Raw genomic sequence first — 17,715 nt, forward strand, 5'->3', positions numbered from 1 at the left:
TGAATCAGGGTAGTTTTCTAGGTCCTCAACAGAGAATTGATTTATATTTAAAAAAAGAAAAAGAAAAAAGGATCAGGGTCACATTAAGGTCAGTAATATTTTTATATTAGTGGTCCATAAGGATTTCAAGATACATTTTTCTGTTTCAAGCTGCTGTTTCCAACCTGTGGGTTGGGACCCCCTCAACATGTCCCAGGATAAATGAATATACAGTATATTTCACAAAAACTTAACTTTTTTCCATGTCTTCAAAATTTGAATCAAACACTTTGAGATGGAAAAAATACTGGTTCAACTCTCCACTGTAAGGCCCTTACATGTGATGAGGGGCCACAAGTAGATGCCACAGAACAAACAACAGAGAGCCATACTGAAACTCCACAACTGTATTTTCAATATTGAGAGAAATGTGTTATACTGTGTGTCCCTAATAGCTCCCCAAAGATTCAGAAATTTTGAATTTCAAAACATCCAGAGAAGGTTTGGAGCAAATGTTAAGATTTAGCCTATAACAAAATTAGGAAGTGCATATTGAGGTATTTGATATTTACTGTTGCTGTTAATATAAGCAGATTTTAGCCTATAAATTATGTCATCATCCTGATACAAATATAAATAAATAAATAATGATACCACTTGAAGCTTAGAGCCAGTGAAATGTGAAATTATTTTAGATTTTAGGTAAAAAAAATAAAAAACAAATAGTATGTGATTTACAGAGAGTACATACAAACATACATAAAAAACCCTATTTATACTAAAAAAACACTCAACAGGAGACAGAGGCATCAGACAGGCAGCACTATTCAGTGGCTAATTAAATTCTGTATGTTTGAGTGCGGATGTGTCATTCATTTTATGAAGTGGGCACCATTCTACACAAATGTTTTATCACATCTGACCCACAACACTTCCTGAAGGCTTGAATATCCGCTGTTCACAGCCTCATCATGTCCTCTGTGCTGCATTCTCTCACATCATGACTGCTCATTCAGTGGATGACGTTGTCTTTCTGATGTGCAGATTAGTGGGAACTGTTGATCGACAATTCCCAATATGGACATGGTACAGCCTTTGTGATGTCTGTACAACAGTGCGTCCATCAGTGTCCCCATGGAGATGTTAAGAATAGTCGAGGGTTGTGTGGGTGGGTACAGTCATCTATTCTAAGGAAGCTGTAGAGGAACAAGGAAAACCTATCAAACAGCTAAAATACCATCTCAGGTTTACATTGTGGAGAGATTAGGAAAAACCCTTTCTTTGTTTCTCAGCAGCATTGACACAAGATATCTCTTCATTCACAAATCACTGAACATTTGTGTTGGGAATGTCTTCACAGTTCAGTTAAAGAACAAACGAGCACCAGTTAGCCTCACTGTCATTAGCTGGAGAAGCAGAGCTAAAACTCTTGTTTCAAAGTTGTATCAAAGTCTTGACAAAAAAAGGTAATGAACAATATAAAGACCCAGAAACGATTATAGGTAACATAACTAAATCTCAAAATACTGTATATACTGTAGTTGCATTTTGTTCCGTAAGAGCTAAAAAGGTTTAGCAAATGTTACTGAAACAGAAGTAAATAGTCTGTTTGTGTGGGACTGTTTGTGGGATGTGGGATTAGCGCACATTGGTGCACAAGCGAGTATTTGCGGTGTATTTCCAGTGTATACACATAAACCACAGTGTGTGTGTGTGTGTTCATGATAAAGAAGAAACACGTCACTCAGTGTAACAGTGCGGCTCATTCATGTGTTTTTAATAGTTTGGGAGCAGTGGAGGTGTTTGGCACAGAGGAATAATATCAGGCTTTGGATACACAGATCTTTGTTACTAGGATCGGTTCACTGTTGCTTTTTGTCTTTTCATGAGATTTGTCAACAATAACAAGAAATACTGAACATCACCAGACTTTTTAATGAGGATTTAAGGGATAATTCTTAAGAGCCCTCTGGTGTGAGCCATGAGGTTGACTGTAAGGCACTAACCATCTGGCCTTCCATCTTCAGGCGTTCTCCCACCCCATCTCAGCCAACCACCCCCACCCTGTGGAGCGACTAGCCAGGGAGGTGCAGCAGCTCAAAGACAAACTAGAACAAGTGTCCAGCAGCACAGATCCAAACCCGTCCGCCAAGACAGCTGAGCCCCGGCGGACCGACACCAATCTGAACCAAAACACCAACAACGGCACCTTCCTCTTTCCATCTCCGAGGCCTCAGGGCACAGGTGTGCCCAGAACGGCACCCCTTCCTACCTCCATCAACCACCAGACCTCCAGGGGCTCTCCACCAGCCTCAGCCCCACCGTTCAGGTCCAGCCACAAAGACAGTAGTGGCAGCAGCAAGCACACCTTCCTGTTTGGGCATTCTTCATCAACAGAGGCCCGCCCTGACCAGCGCTACTACCCAGCACCCAACAACGCCAAGCTGTCCAAGAGCAACGGATCCATAGCTTCCTGATGTCTGGCCTTCATCTTCACTGTTCATATATACAATACAGACCATTCCACCACCTGCCTTCGCAGTACGAAACTGACCAAACCCCCCCTGCTATGATGTACTGAGGAGACCCAGGTATGTGAAACATTTGGGTGGAGCACAGTGAACTGCAGTAGTATGAAATATTCAGTGTAAGAGTTCTTTACTCTGTTACTTATTCTCTGTACTGTATTTAAAAATGTGACAACTGTTTTGTATATTTGTTAAAACAAATCCTGGTATTCAATATTCCTCTAATGAAATATATCTAATTGCAGTGAAGCAAAAAGAAAAAAAAAAAGGGCTGAAGATGCTTAATAATGTATAACAAAAAAAGCTTCATAAGCACACCTTGAAATGCAGTAGAAACTGTCAGGACACACTTTGTAAACGTCATACCACCCTTCAAGAAAGAAAGCTTGTAGTTTCCATTTTAAACTTCTTATCATGAATGAGTTACAGCCACTGGTCGGTGTCAGAAGGTGGTTTTTGAGGCCAGTTTGACAGGACACAATGCAGTGAATGGAAACATTAGCTTTTCACTGGAGTTAACCTGTGTGACCATCAGGCTATGTGTCCTTTGTCAGCTCTTTAAAATCTTTGTCATGTTAACGTACAAAGATATATTCATTCCTCTCTCAGCGTATAGAAAAGTAGAATATTGTTTTAAAAAAAGATCATTTCTGAAAACTGTCATTTTTGAACTGCAGACGCTGTGGCCAGTGACTTTAATGTGGAATTTAGGGCATGAGAGCTATTTTGGTACTGCTCTCATATCTCTCCACTTGCATGTGTGCTTGGGAGCAGCGAGAGGCCTATATTCAGTTCAGTATTATGTTAGCCTTTATGTGTCTGGATGTGGCCGCAGTCACTGAATATTATTGCAATATAATTCAGTTCCTGCATGACTGAGCTCATTGCAGGGCTTTAGTTATATAATCCTATCTAAACTTTAGTCTTTTGAATATTTTTGACCATTATGGGTCAATTGTTTGATGTCATACATGTTGCTACATGTGATTTCTGACCAAATTTAGTATTATTTTGAGCATTTCTCCCATCATTTTTTGGTGGAATTGAAAAACAAAAACATTTTTCTGTCTTGTTTTGATTGCCGTACCTTGAGAAGGTACCAGTGTTGGAAGCAAAGGGAAGTCTGTTTCCTCCTGTTTTTTTTTGTCCTGTCTGGTGGTGTATTAGTATGCAGCCAGCATTTAGGTCAAGGACTTGGAAGTGTCTGACTGTATTTAAATCACAGAGGGAAGTGTCCAGTCCTGCGCCTTTAAATCCAAACAGGTTGTCGTTCAAATGATGTGGGTGTCAAGTAGATGCACTGGCGTCATTCCTACGGACGAATGAATTTGCACCGTTATGTATTTTTTTTAAAAAGCATGTTTTTCTAAATAGTTTAAGGCAGGATAACAGTAGTCAGATGTGACTGATGTCGACCTTCTGTGATGTCAAAAGGTACCTCACTTGATAGCACTATGAATTATTAAATTGCTGTAAATATTCATCACATCAATATTGATATCAGCTACAATTTCAGAGCTTTCCAGGTGTGATGCCAATGCATTTGCTTGTCTTCCATGGAAAAAAGAAAGAACCACCATCATCGTCCTGTTGCATGGAAAATCTAATTTGATCTTTGATTTGATCTTACACCTGTCGGTCTGTGTCCTTGTATAATTTAATGTTTTTGGTACGAACTACACTTAAATTTGCCAGATGTACATATTTTTTGTATCAGCATGTTTTGAAAAGTGTTATCAGTTCATGAACTCTCAACTCTGTTCATAATTTGAATCTGTTCCACAAAAATAAAACAATCCATTCTCGTACACAGCTCACAGACTTTATTTTTTAACAAAATAAATATTTACAATATGATCTGGAACACTTAAAAAGTAGCATGGCATTGTACAATACAATTAAAATTTTAAATCCAACCGTCCAGCATGATATGTACAGTCAGAGTAAATCTATTCGACAATCATATGCAAAATGCTCAATACTTTAAGAGGAAATGTACAAAGTAAGAACTGGCCGGACAGTAAATGTTAAATATACAAAATATCTACTGCACAGTTAATTCATGTAAAGCTCTGGTTTGGTTGTTCCATTCCCAACAATAGATTCAACAGAATGAAGCTCCGTGGTTTTTATACAGGAGTTGGTAGAAAACCTGCATGCTACTAAAAATATGAACGAGGTGTTTTTCTTGATCATTACATTGTTTCACTAAGCTTTGGGATAAAATGGACCTAAATATAAGAGACACCTCTTCCACATTTGTTATGATGATGTTCAAGTTTCCAACAGTCTATGCATTTTGGCACTTTAAACCTACGGATGTTAGTGTCATGCATTCTCACGTTTCACCTGATAATCACAGACGACAGAGCAAGACCGAATAAAGTAAGATGACCATTTGATGTAGTCCAAAGTCACCACATAGCTATGATGGCAGTGGCAGTGCATTAAAAACCAACCAGGTCATAGGAGAAGAAGTCAAAAGTTCAACATCAGGAGAGTTTATCCCCACAGACTCCCGTGCTCCTGCAGGATGCTGTAGGGCCCGCAGAAGTACCCAGAGGAGGACGGGCCCAGGCCTCCCAGCTGGCGGATGGACTTGCACATGGGGCAGGGGTAGTCGGACAGGCCCTCGATGTCCTCGAAGGCCAGGTTGACGATCTGGTCGCAGCAGGGGTCACAATACAGGTGGCCGCAGGAGAGGCGCTTCAAGCGGGCCTCGTAGGAGATGCAACACTGGCAGTGAGGCAGATCGGGGCCCAGCGACAGGGAGCCGGTCAGGGAGCTGCTCTCCAGGCTGCCGGCCTGACTGGAGCTCAGCTTGGTGGGAGACCTGAGGGGTGGGGGGGGGACAGTTAGGATGTGAGGGTGCACACCCTGTAGAGCTGAAATGATCCGTCGATTAATCACACGGTTGATCAACAGAAAAATAAACTATAAGCAATGAATCTTGATGAGTTATTCTTCTGGCAAATATTTGCTGATTTTTGGATTGTTCGTCAGTCAGAAATAATGCTGGGCTTTTCTAAAAGACTACACAACGATAAATCAACAAAACAAAACAAATAATATTTTAGCCCAAACACACTACAGGCCAACTGATAGCTCCCAATACATTTAACATTTTTAATCTCAGAGACCTTCATCAGGTTCTGAAGGTGAAACCAGTTAGGATATGACGTGTGCACTGGGGCATAAAGGTAGAAATATATTGGCTAATATTAGCTTATCACAGATATATCAGTGTTGGCGCTGATAAAACTGAGGAGCTCATATAGCACTGTTGCAAGTTGATTTTTATAGGTCAAAGTTGTTAAAAGGAAAAGCTAGAATACAGACACAAGAGTGGCATCTTCTCCTCTAACCCTCAGCAAGCGATAAGAGGACCTACTTCCCAAAATATCAAGCTATTCCTTTAAAAAAACAACTTGTTCAACACTGTTCATACCATGTGTTTATGTAAAGAAATTGGCCAATAGGCCTATATTGTTATCAGAGTTTAAAAACTCACAAATATTGCTCAGTATCAGCTTCAAATATCCAGTTTGCATAGGACAATAGTGGTAATGTGGGTACTAACAACCCAGTAATCGCCCTCACTTGTCTGTTTTATATTAGGAATGGAACTAATAATAATTTAGACTAATCTTTTTTGATTCATTGTTTAGTCTATAAAGTATCAGAAAATAAAGAAAAACCCATCACAGTGTTCAAGAGCTAAAGGCGTCTTTAAATGTCTTATTTTGTCTGAAAAAACAATGAAAAACCCAAAGATTTTCAAGTTACAGTGACATAAAACTAATTCTCACTTTTAGGAGGCTGGCATCAGCTGTTTCGCATTTATTAGTCTACAAAAATTAGTTAAATAACAAACTGAATTGACTAATTGTTTCAGAACTATATTTTGTAACATGAGTTTATTCCACACTGCTCTGGATTTACCAGAAATTGACAGAAAACAAACCAAACTGTCTCAAAAAATATGTCGATCTTTAACAGTTGGTTGACTAAAAGTAAACTGGCACTTACTTTGATTAGGCAGTAACTGTTTTAACTGTTAATTGTAGCAAATATTCTCTAGTTCCAGCTTTTCAAATGTGAGAATTTGCTGCTTTTATTTGTCATATATGATATTAGCTGAACATCTGGATTGTGGACTGTTGGCAGAAAAAAAAAAACAAGCAATCTGAATAAATCTGCTTGGCCTGTGGGACATTATGAGGCATTTCCCACAATTTTCAATTTTCAAATCAAGCAATTAATGGAGAAAATAATCCCTAGATTAATCTAATTGTTAGTTGATGCAGCAGTTTGTGTGTTAGACAAATGGGAACAAGCTGGGGTCAGGTTTTTCCTGTGCACGCTTAAAACATATGAGGGGAAAAAAATAACAGGTAAAACAGGATCTGAAATGATCACCGTTAGGGTGGAGTTGTTGGAGTGATTTCTCAGTAAACTGAAGGAGTGTGTTTGCTGACATGAATCTGTCTTTCTGTATGTTCTGTGTCACATTCGGACTCAGGTGCCGCCTATTGCTTTGGTGCTGGAGCTCTGCTGAACCTCACACTGGCTCAACTAACTGGACCTGATGTGAATGCACAACATGTAAATGCCATTAGAAGGTGCACAGGCTTCTTCTGGGGGCATTTTAACGAGCAAGAAAATCGTTTGTGTTAATGTTCCTGGATTCCCACTGGACACACCTAAGAGAGGGGGCAGATTATACACGGATTCATGGGATTTCAGATCCACTGAGTCTTAATTGTGTAACATGAACTGGTATCAGTGAGGCCAAATGACTCAGAAAACCTGTTGTCATAACAACTGTGAAAGTGAAGGGCAATATTTCCACTTAGTATTAAAAAAAAAACATTGCTCATCGGTTGACTGACTGTGTCATTGACAGCCTGATCATTTAAAATCAATGAGAAAGAGAAAAACAAACATGTAATTCAGTTTTTGAGCGTTGCCATTTGCAGTGAGGATTACACAATACAGGATTACCCAGGGTGGTGAATTTTAAAATATGACAGAGAAATATCACAGTCATTATTTGTTGCCAGGATTATGTTGAATTTCTCGGTTTAATCCGGGTAAAAAAAGGTTGAACAATCACCACTCACCTTGACGACGATGAATCTTTAAAGCAGTCGAAGCTGAGAGCTGCGAGGATCCTCCACAGCAGATCCATGCCTGTTCCTCTCATGGTAAAATCCAGATTTCATCTACCTGCTTTCTGGCGTGCATCATAATTCAGCAAACACGACACCACTGGATCTGTGTTGTCTTTAAATCCAGGACAAAACAACCCCCCCCCCCCAAAAAAAAAAAAAACTGCACCACCCCTCACACGTTTTTTACATATGCAAATAAAAGGGATGCGCCATCAGCATCATCATCACCCTTCATCCGCAGGCATGTGAAGGGAGGTAAACAAAGCGCTACTTCCATTTCGTGCCGCTGTCTGTGCGTTTGAATCGCTTTGGACGGTTTCTCCGGTTTCCTCCTCCTCCTCCTCTTCCTCCTCCTCTTCCTCTTCCTCCTCCACAGCAGCAGCAGAAGCAGCAGCAGAGAGTGAACGCGGAGAGGCGCAGCTGAGGAGTTTCATTTGCATCAATCAGAGAGAGACTCACACACGCCTGACCGGACCTCACCAACCAATGAGCTCGAAGTGGAGCAGCGGACTGACATGGCCTCAAAATGCCTCAAGGACCGGACCCGGTGAGGCTTTAGAAAAGAGGTTGCTCAAAATGATCGTTTTTGTACCAGCTGAAACCGAATAATAATAATAAGAAGAATAAATAAATGATAAATAATAATAATAATACACCTCTTGTATTTGGATCCTATACTTTAATGTGTTGAAGTGTTAAAGTGTTAATTGAGGCTGTGTCACTTCTTCTTCTCCTCTGTACTTTTCATGAACGCAGCTCCCCTAAAAAATAAAAAAAAGAGTGACGAAGAAGAGACGTCATGCCATTTTAACGCCAGAGGCACCGGAGAGTCAGCGTCCACCTCCGACACGTTACATCATCAGCTACAGAAGCTGCGGGGGAAAAAAACGAAAGTTGCAGCAGCCAAACAGGCGAAACGTAACTTTGCCTCAAATGTTTTCTTGAGTTATGTTGCCGGTTGTGTCACAGTCACGTGGTGTCTGATATAATTTTGGTAAGGGCCACCGTTAGGACAGACACTAGGTGTGACCAAATGGGGGTGAAGGAATTAAATCAGAAAGAAATAGAATTAAATATATTATTATTATTAGGAAACAGGTGGAATAGAGCGAAAACAAAATGTCAACAGCAAAGCTCTGAAAACTGCCATTAAATTACACTGAAGTGGTTCATGCAGAAGACCTGCAAAATGAGGAGTTTATCAAAAGCGTTCACGACTATTAGCAAATACTATATCTGATCTCATGTTACTAATAGATATAACCACTCAACCCCCCACCCACCTGCACACACACACACACACACACACACACACACACACACACACACACTCTATAAACCTTCCGTAAAATTCTTATTACCGTTGCATCTGTATATTGACTTAAGGTGTATTTAAAAGTGGACTGATTATAATGAGGGTCACATGCTATCATCACCACCCTACATACAGCGGTCTGCTCTACACGCACGCACACACGCACACACGCACACACCAGGCTGAGTTTCGTTTTCAAAGTTTGTAAACAGAAACATTTCGGCGGCTCAGCTGATCGACTCCCCTCCCCCGTGTTAAAGGCGAGCCCTGCAGCTATATCTATTTGATACGCAACATCAACATCAGAGCAAATAAGTGTGATGTGGTCGTTTTTCTCTTTGATGGCGTCTCCGAAGCTGCTGCTGCAGCTCTGCATCAGCACCCTGCACCACATCTTTGCGAGCGTCTTTTCAATCGTTTGGCGCTGGACACCAGGAGCCTTCAAGGGAACAAACAGGACATTGGAGGAAAGGAAAGTCCAAAATGCAACGACTCCAACGAGTGTCAACTATCATTTTACGCGCAAGTGTAATTATAAATGTGGATTTTGTTTCCACACTGCAAAAACATCCTTCGTCCTGCCTCTGGAAGAAGCCAAGAGGGGCCTCAGACTTCTGAAGGAAGCAGGTAAATCTACCAGATCAGATACTCTCTTCTTAAGGTCTGAGGACTCTCTGTGTCTCCAATTTGAGATTAATGTAAATTAAATAATGGCATATTGTTGTATTTACTTTGGGACTGTCACTTATTTATCCATTCTGGTCAACATTTTACTCCTTTTTCTCTGGGGTCTCCCAGAAGACTCTTCCTCCTGATTGAGACTTGGCTCTGTTTGGTTGCTCAGCGGACACTTAAATTCTCCCTTCACATTCAAACAGTGTTGTTGATGGACAACACAGTTGGCAGAAAACAAAAACAAAAAACAAACAAACAAAACATGTATTCTCAAAGACTGGAAGACACCAACTTCACTGTGCTTCAATTATTGACCGGAAGAAACTGCGATTGAATCCTTTAAAGTCAACCTGACCATATATGTGTATTGCAGCGACACAAGGGAATCATCGCTGCGACTCTCTGACATTTCCAAGCGCACGGAATTATAGAAGTGTTGACGTTCCCCCTTTCATTGTTTTATTAGTGTTGTGTTCCGCTTTGATGTTATTCCGTTTGGTTGTGGATGTGTGAGGTGGTTGCTCTGTGTTTTTGTGGCCAAAATTGTGCCGAGTCGTTGCCAGTGGATTGATAACATACAGCGTTTATTATTGGAGTCACTTATTAACTAAATAGTATTTCCTGGTGTTGCACGGTGAGCAGGTGCACAGGACTTGTTGAAAGGTCTGCCATGTGAGTACGTTGCAGTGTAGTTCATTCTTTGATATGAATCCGTGTTTAATTATTCCACATGGACAAGACTAACAATGAAGTCACATAACACCTAAAACTTCTTCACTCAAGTCTTACTTATATCTCTCTTCCCTGGGGTGTATGTGTGAGTGCAAATATGTGGGAATGTGTAGTTGTGTGATTTATATGCTGATATGGAAATGTGTCAATAAAAATAATACAAAAAATAAACAATAAAAATATATTCTGCTCTTTTATATGGTGTCAAAATATAATCTGTTTGCTTATTAGGTATGGAAAAGATCAACTTCTCTGGAGGAGAGCCTTTCTTGCACGACAAGGGAGATTTCCTGGGGAGATTAGTTCAGTACTGTAAACAGGACCTGCAGCTCCCCAGTGTCAGCATCATCAGCAATGGAAGTATGATCAAAGAAAAATGGTTCCAGACATATGGTAAGTGTCAACTGATTCAGACACATTCATTATTACATACATTATTTTTCCTTTTTTCTCTTCCCTTTTCCTTTATTTGGGAGCAATGCAAATGTTATGCAAAATATTGAGTGCCCCCCCCCCCCCCCCCCCACAGGGTGACGATCTGGACATCTTGGCCATCTCCTGTGACAGTTTTGATGAAGCAACCAATCAGCTGATTGGCAGAACTCAGGGCTCAGGGAGGAAGAGCCACCTCGACAACCTCTACAGGATTCGCAGCTGGTGCCAGCAGTACAAAGTGGCGTTCAAGATCAACTCGGTCATCAACACCTTCAACGTTGATGAGGACATGACGGAGCACATCGTCGAGCTCAACCCGGTCCGCTGGAAGGTGACGACAGAATGGGGAGAGCATGCGTTAAGTGTGTGTCTGTGTCATCGCACATACGCTCATCCTCATCCTCATCTTCATTGTCCGCTGTGCACAGGTGTTCCAGTGTCTGCTGATTGATGGGGAGAATGCAGGAGAGGTGGCCCTGAGAGAGGCAGAGAGGTTCGTCATCAGCGACCAGCAGTTTCAGGAGTTTCTGGACACTCACAGCAGCGTCTCCTGCCTTGTCCCTGAGTCCAATGAGAAGGTATGAGACTCCAAACAGTGGCAACAAGTATGATATGTTTAAATGCACAGAGTAAGCTTCTTACATCTGAACCTTTGACACCCCGTGATATAAAGTAGTGGCCGGAATTAGGCAAGTTCAATCTCAGCAAAATCTCTGTTAATTACTGAAAATGAGTTTGTATAGATTGAATACACATCAAGTGCACAGACAGTAAAAAAGTGATGTGAATGAAAAGGGGATTATCTTCTACCACAGTGAACTGTTAAATGTCAAAATAAAGGTTTGCTGTCAGTGGAGCAACATCAGCAGTGCTGGTGACATGTACAGTTGTGTGCATGAACAGTGTGACAATGTTGGGATTAAAAAACAGGCTTCGAAAAGCAACGTGTTAATTTATGTACTTGGTCTTCGCAGATGAGGAACTCCTACCTAATCCTGGATGAATACGTAAGTACTCAAACTTGTTCCAGGCCACATGCATCTCACCTTAGTTAGTGTAACTTTTTCCAGAGTTAGTTTTTATTTTGTTAAAAAATTATTTTAAGTATAGAAGTAAAAGCACTCCAAGTTTGAGGCAGTTAGAAATCATTAAACGATGACTGTTTGAATGGAGGTGAATAGAGTACATGGGTAATTTACCTCACCTGATCTATCTTATTAGAATGTGAAACCCCCAAACTGATTGACCCTTTCCTCATTTTTCAGATGCGCTTCCTGGACTGTCGAGAGGGAAGGAAGGACCCGTCCAAGTCCATCCTTGATGTTGGTGTAAAAAACGCCATTTGCTTTAGCGGCTTCGATGAAAAGATGTTTCTGCAGAGAGGAGGGAAATATGTGTGGAGCAAAGCTGACATGAAGCTGGACTGGTGAAATTCTGCTATTCAACTATTTTGATTTGCCTTTGCTGAGTGACTGCACTGGTAATTTGTAAGGGTGAATACTTTTATCTTTATTTATGTCTGTGACTTTCAGAACTTACCACACCGCTTGAGAAAAACCCATAAGAGACAAAATAGTTTTTACACCTTCCCATTTAATTAACATTGTTGTTTCCTTGCACTGCAAATATGGAAGCTTGTGACCAAATATCATTTTCTATAATATTGGAAGGTCTTCATCTTACCCAGTAAAGTGCCTTTAGATAATGTTTATTAAGATTTGGTGCTATACAAATAAAAACTGAATTTAATTACAAATATTTTACATTAAAAAAATGTTTAAAAGTATTTTATCTTTTTTTTATTTTTATTTTACACTCTAAATTATCGCAAAAACAATAAACTCATGATCTTCCATCATGGTGATTTACAGGCCAATGGTATCAGTGAGAGACTCTCTGATGTGGTTCGATGCCAGAGGCTCCTATATACTGTATATATCACATATATAAATTTTCCAGTGTGTGTGTGTGCTTTAGTTAAGAAGTAGTTTCAGTGTGCATCAAAGAGCCTATATGTTCCTAATCAACAGTGTCTTGGTAAAGATAGCAGACAGGAAGCTACAGTGTCTTGGATTGATAAAAGAAAACAACAGCTCTAATTCAGACGATAAGATCCCACAAGGTGTAATTCGTAACTCATTTCTACTCAATGAGTGGCAGCAGGAGTAAAAATGATGATATATGAGTACACTGTGTTTAAATGAAGAAACTTTGATTGATATTTGTAAAATGTGATAACTGTCAAACGGAGCAGTTCTAAAGTTTTTTTTTTTTTTTAGTTTTATTAAAGAGTACTTCAATGAGAAATAGCAATTGACATTTGTACCGTGTTACCTGTAGTGACCACCAGGTGGCGACAAGTATTTTCCCCAAAGTTCAAGAGACCCAAACATTTCAGCATTACTTTCTGCTTTAATGACAAAATTTACATTGATACCATTAAAGTTAAGTTATTATAAACCTCACAGCCAGCTGACTGTCATAAACAGTTACAGCCAACACAATCTATCCTGCAGGGACATTACTGTCTGTACGTACTGATAGTAGATGCTTTGTGAAGGTTAATGAATCATGTTGCATCATGGTTAATACTGAAGGATTAAAAAGGGACACAAAGTCAGTTACATAGAAAACCTTAATTCAACTGCTCAACACACGTACCTGTGCAGTTTTATATAAGGCCTGCGCTTGCTACTACAATTCATTACAGCATTTACAACTGCAGATAAGAGCTGGCGGAAGCACATCATTAAACTGTCCCTTACTACGTTATTGTGCGCAGGAAATTTGATCACGTTTGGAAATTAAATTGTGTGTCAACTACGCAGGAGCGTTTTGTTAGGGCAGTTAAAGAAAACAACAAATAGAGACAAAAGCTGCAGACTCTCACACACACACACACACACACACACACACACACACGTGTGGCGTTCACTGTGGAGCTGCAGTTACTCTCTGAAGGTATATTTCACTTTGTTGAGATGATAATCGGGTGTGTCAGGGCTTCATCCAGGCCAGCTGCCGGCTGCTGCAGGGAAAAGTGCGTAGCTGTGTTTATCTCCCCTGTCATATTACCAGCGGGTTCCTCCTCTCCTCTCTCTCTCTTCACCTCTTTCTTTCCGTCTCCTCTGTAGGAAATGACACATGATGATTGGTTCATTCATGTTAAAGAGTTTGTTACAGTGCCCGTACAGGAGGGCGTGTGCCCTTTAGTATGTGGTGGGGTTGAATGTTAAGAAAACTGGAGTGTGTGTTCATGTGTGCATCTGACTTTCATACTGTACTTCAGTACACCAACCTCTGCTGTTCTTAGTGTTTAGTGATAATTAACAAATGTATGCATGCAAACACATAATTACATCTGCATGTTAGCATTGTGACTGTGAGCATATTGGCATGGTAATGTTAGCATTCAAAGTACCGCTGTGCTGAAGTACAGCCCTCAGAGCTGCTAGCTTGGCTGACTTCAGTCATTTTCCAGCAGCGACAGAGGTAAAACACACATGGCAGCACCAGCAATATTTTGATGTTTTTGATGCTGAATTTGGCGCAATATGGAAACGAATTCAATGATCTGCTTGAAATATGTGGAAAGGTGTCAACACAAATAAGAAGAATACACCATCAGACAACCTCTAGTGTTTAATACTGTCAATATAAACTCGGCTGTGTCATTGCAGGTGTTGCTTTGTGGAGGGGTCCATCCTCCAGTGAAAAACATTACAGTGATGTTGCCGCTGTCGTTTGGGGAACATGGAGAAGCAAATGAGACTTTCCACTACCGATAATGTGCCACGTTGTCACTTTAACACTCACACGGGTTCCTCACTATCAGACTGAGCAGGACAGAGGGTGGAGGAACTGCTGCCCACAGATAGCAGCCCTTTAGGGCCAGCTGATCAATAGCTGATTCAAGCAGACAAAGGCAGCTGAAAGCCTAAAGCGAGATGACAGGCCTCATCTGATCTGCCTGCTCCTGATGACAATCAGACGACAGCTGGAGCGTCAATGGAGCTCTGACTGAAAGACCTGAAATGCTGAAGGCACAGTGTTACCCACATACTGTATGTTACCATGAATGAGGTTTTAGATCAGTCAGAGGCGGGAATAACAATTTCCTTAGAGGAAATAGAGAAGCATTTGTTTATTTACAGGATGCATGACTGAGGATTTGTCAGTTAACTGGTTTTTATATTCTATTGTCGAGGTTGTGTTTGACCCCAGGTGGCGAAAAAACAAGTTCCCTTCAGACATGTTTTAAACTATGGAAAAATGCTCTGCTTAATATTGATATTGTGTTTAATGTGTTTTTCCCACATAAAAAGCGAGAGAGAAAAAAAAAAAGGAAAACATGCTGGAATCACACCTACACTTACTTCCTCATAGAGAAATTTTGGATCAGGCCTTGTGCCCCGCCCACCACCGCTGCCTGCGCCAGGTTGACACGCTGGTAGTGGTTGGGCTAATGCTGAGTCTTGATCTCTGTGCTGACAAGGTCTCAGGTTTAATCTGCCACCCTCTGCCTGAGACCCCTGCCTGAGTCATGGTGTTGACTGAGTATTTCGCTCGTGATGTCTTGTATTATATAAAAACATCATATGGATGTTAATAAGGTTTGAAACTTGATTTTCATCTGAGGGGGGGCTTTTTTTTTAAGTATTGATGAAGGCCACAGCCTGAAATAAATCCACCTCATGAACTGGGCCTTTTTCAACATCACATCACAGAGCTGAAAGAGCACAGGTCTAGATGATAAAATTAATGATGGCTGAATTCCATTTAGCTTCCTCAGTTTCAGGGTCCTGACGTTGTGCACGCTCGGTCACACTGTCATTACCTAATGGGACATTTGAATAGAACAAAGTCATCATTAATGTTATTGTTTACACCTCTCCTTCTCCTTCTATACGACAGGTGAAAATGTCTGCAGTGAAGAGGACCTGTTCTGGTCCCTCAACACTTCTTCCCATCGCCATTCAAGTTGATGCAAGTGCTGCTGGAAGTCCTGCTCTGCCCATGTTAAACAAAATACACAGTCAAGAGGATAACATGTATTTAGATCAAACGGGCTGGACCTAATCAGACTGTCATACACTCAAAGTCTGAGAGGCAAGTGTACAAACTGTTACTGTATAGGATTAACTGCAGAATATATGTTTGTCTCGTATATCACTATAACACTGCACTGATATTATTTATCACATCCTTGAAAAATGAATAGGACAGGGTTTCTGTTGTTTTCCACCAGGGGCATCCTTGTGTTTTTTTTTCTAACAAGGCCAATTAGAGGCACGAGCCCAAGCACGTGCAGGGAGAGGCGCGTCTTGCACAGTTCACTGCACCAACCATTTGGTGCATATGGAGCAAATGACGGTCTAACCGAGACCCACTGAGCATGAGCGCACAGAGCCCATTCTCCACCTGCCTGTGCGCTTCCCATGTAAAGTGTGACCTTCTAATATTCAGACTCACCTGTGGCCGAATCACCCCGGAGAAAAATAAATCACCTTCACCGTTTCCTGCAAACCAGCAAACCCCCCTCCTCTTTCTCACAGGAATGGTGTCTGCTAGAAGAGGGATGGGAGTGGAGGAGGAGGAGGAGGAGGAGGGGGCGGTGTCTCCATCAGAGAAGGATGGTGTGTAGTAAGTGAAGGGGGCGGAGGAGGGGAGGAGAGCGCAGCTCTGCTACTACGTCAGTGCACATCACAGGAGCACACAGGACCTTTTTGCTTCAAGTACTCGGGGTGACTCCCTGCACAGCAAAAAAAGAAAAAGAAAAGCGAATTCCGTTCACCCTGAAACGCGCTGACCTTCCCTCCGAAAGGTAAGTAGATGAATCATGTTCTTTCAATGTGCAATTCAGTCTTTACCTCCCTTTTAATGCATTGATTTCCGCTGCCGTGCCCGTTTTCAACCGTGCATGCAGGAGCAGGGGTGACATTTGGGAAGATTTCCGCGTGTTTATGATACAACTCCATATTTATTTATGACTAAAAACCAGTTTATAGGCCTTTGCTGCGCAACGCAATGACCCCTAAACCTGTACCCGAAGGGAAGGGAATTGATTATTAATTAGAGATATTACAATCAGACAGGATTTGAAGATTTCCGACTGCGGTTTTTGGTGCGAATTGCGCCCCTCTCTTGTTCTTGCTGGGAGGTCTTGTGCGTTAAGAGAGATCAACATCATCCATCTCAGCGCTGTGGAGGAGGCGCAGAGGGGAAGGCAGGAGGTTACGAGGGTTATGTCTTAATGTATTTTAACACTTCATACGAACAGCTTCCCATCATCGATCCAGCTTTGTCTATTTGGTGATGGTTTTTGGCAGCGATGTCCTTGTCTCTCTCCGTCATCTCCCCTTTTCTCCACTTCAGTACGCGGAAATAAATCTAGTTCTGCCTTAACCGCACTTTTTCTTTATATTATAAAAAAAGTTTTCCTGTTTATGTGCGTTTACATTTGATTTGCACAACATCAGGACAGGCTGCAACGTGCAGTATGTAGCTGGGGTGTCCTGTCCTGTCCTGTGTCGTGCGCCGCAATGACCTTGTAGAAACCCAGCGGGGAGAATGTGACGGAGAAAGAGTGATGAGCATTTTCCCTGCTTTCCTCTGTGGTGTCGCTTTGCGGTGGTTTATGTGAGTGGTGCTGAAACGACTTTGCCCTGAGAGGGCTGTTGTTTGAAACTGTGTGTGTGTGTGTGTGTGTGTGTGTGTGTGACCTTTTTGGATGTTTTAAACTCTGGGTCGAAAGAGGAATAAGGACTTAGCTGTTGGTATTATGGGATTTATGGTCAGTTCTGTGCGTAGAAGACGGTGCGTTTTACAACTTTACATGTCTGATGTGTTGTCCCTGTGGCAGCCATCACTGCAGCTC

The 17,715-nt window shown here is 41.4% G+C and overlaps 3 protein-coding genes across 4 annotated transcripts in view; all 3 read left to right on the forward strand.

The window, feature by feature from the left end:
* Nucleotides 1-4,315, forward strand: part of mtmr11 (myotubularin related protein 11) — a 30,704-nt gene extending 26,389 nt beyond the window's left edge. The window contains exon 17 of the mRNA XM_022746408.1: nt 2,007-4,315. Within this exon, the coding sequence (XP_022602129.1) occupies nt 2,007-2,456 (450 nt within the window). The 3' untranslated portion in view covers nt 2,457-4,315. The remainder of the gene's footprint in view (nt 1-2,006) is intronic.
* Nucleotides 4,316-9,126: 4,811 nt separating this feature from the next.
* On the forward strand, nt 9,127-13,113 carry LOC111222598 (radical S-adenosyl methionine domain-containing protein 2-like). The gene is made up of 6 exons (XM_022746390.1): nt 9,127-9,623; nt 10,635-10,796; nt 10,934-11,169; nt 11,267-11,416; nt 11,813-11,845; nt 12,104-13,113. The coding sequence occupies exons 1-6, from the start codon at nt 9,317-9,319 to the stop codon at nt 12,266-12,268; spliced, it is 1,053 nt and encodes a 350-aa protein (XP_022602111.1). The 5' UTR covers nt 9,127-9,316; the 3' UTR covers nt 12,269-13,113.
* A 3,407-nt stretch (nt 13,114-16,520) lies between these two features.
* LOC111222584 (synaptic vesicle glycoprotein 2A-like) overlaps nt 16,521-17,715 on the forward strand; it is a 44,596-nt gene continuing 43,401 nt past the window's right edge. The window contains exon 1 of one of the 2 annotated variants that reach the window (XM_022746374.1): nt 16,521-16,662. The gene's annotated coding sequence lies outside the window, so the exon portion shown is untranslated. The remainder of the gene's footprint in view (nt 16,663-17,715) is intronic. The other variant, XM_022746376.1, reaches the window with a different exon arrangement.

Source organism: Seriola dumerili, unplaced genomic scaffold, assembly GCF_002260705.1.
Source record: "Seriola dumerili isolate Sdu_G_001 unplaced genomic scaffold, Sdu_1.0 BDQW01000104.1, whole genome shotgun sequence".
NCBI lineage: Eukaryota > Metazoa > Chordata > Actinopteri > Carangiformes > Carangidae > Seriola > Seriola dumerili.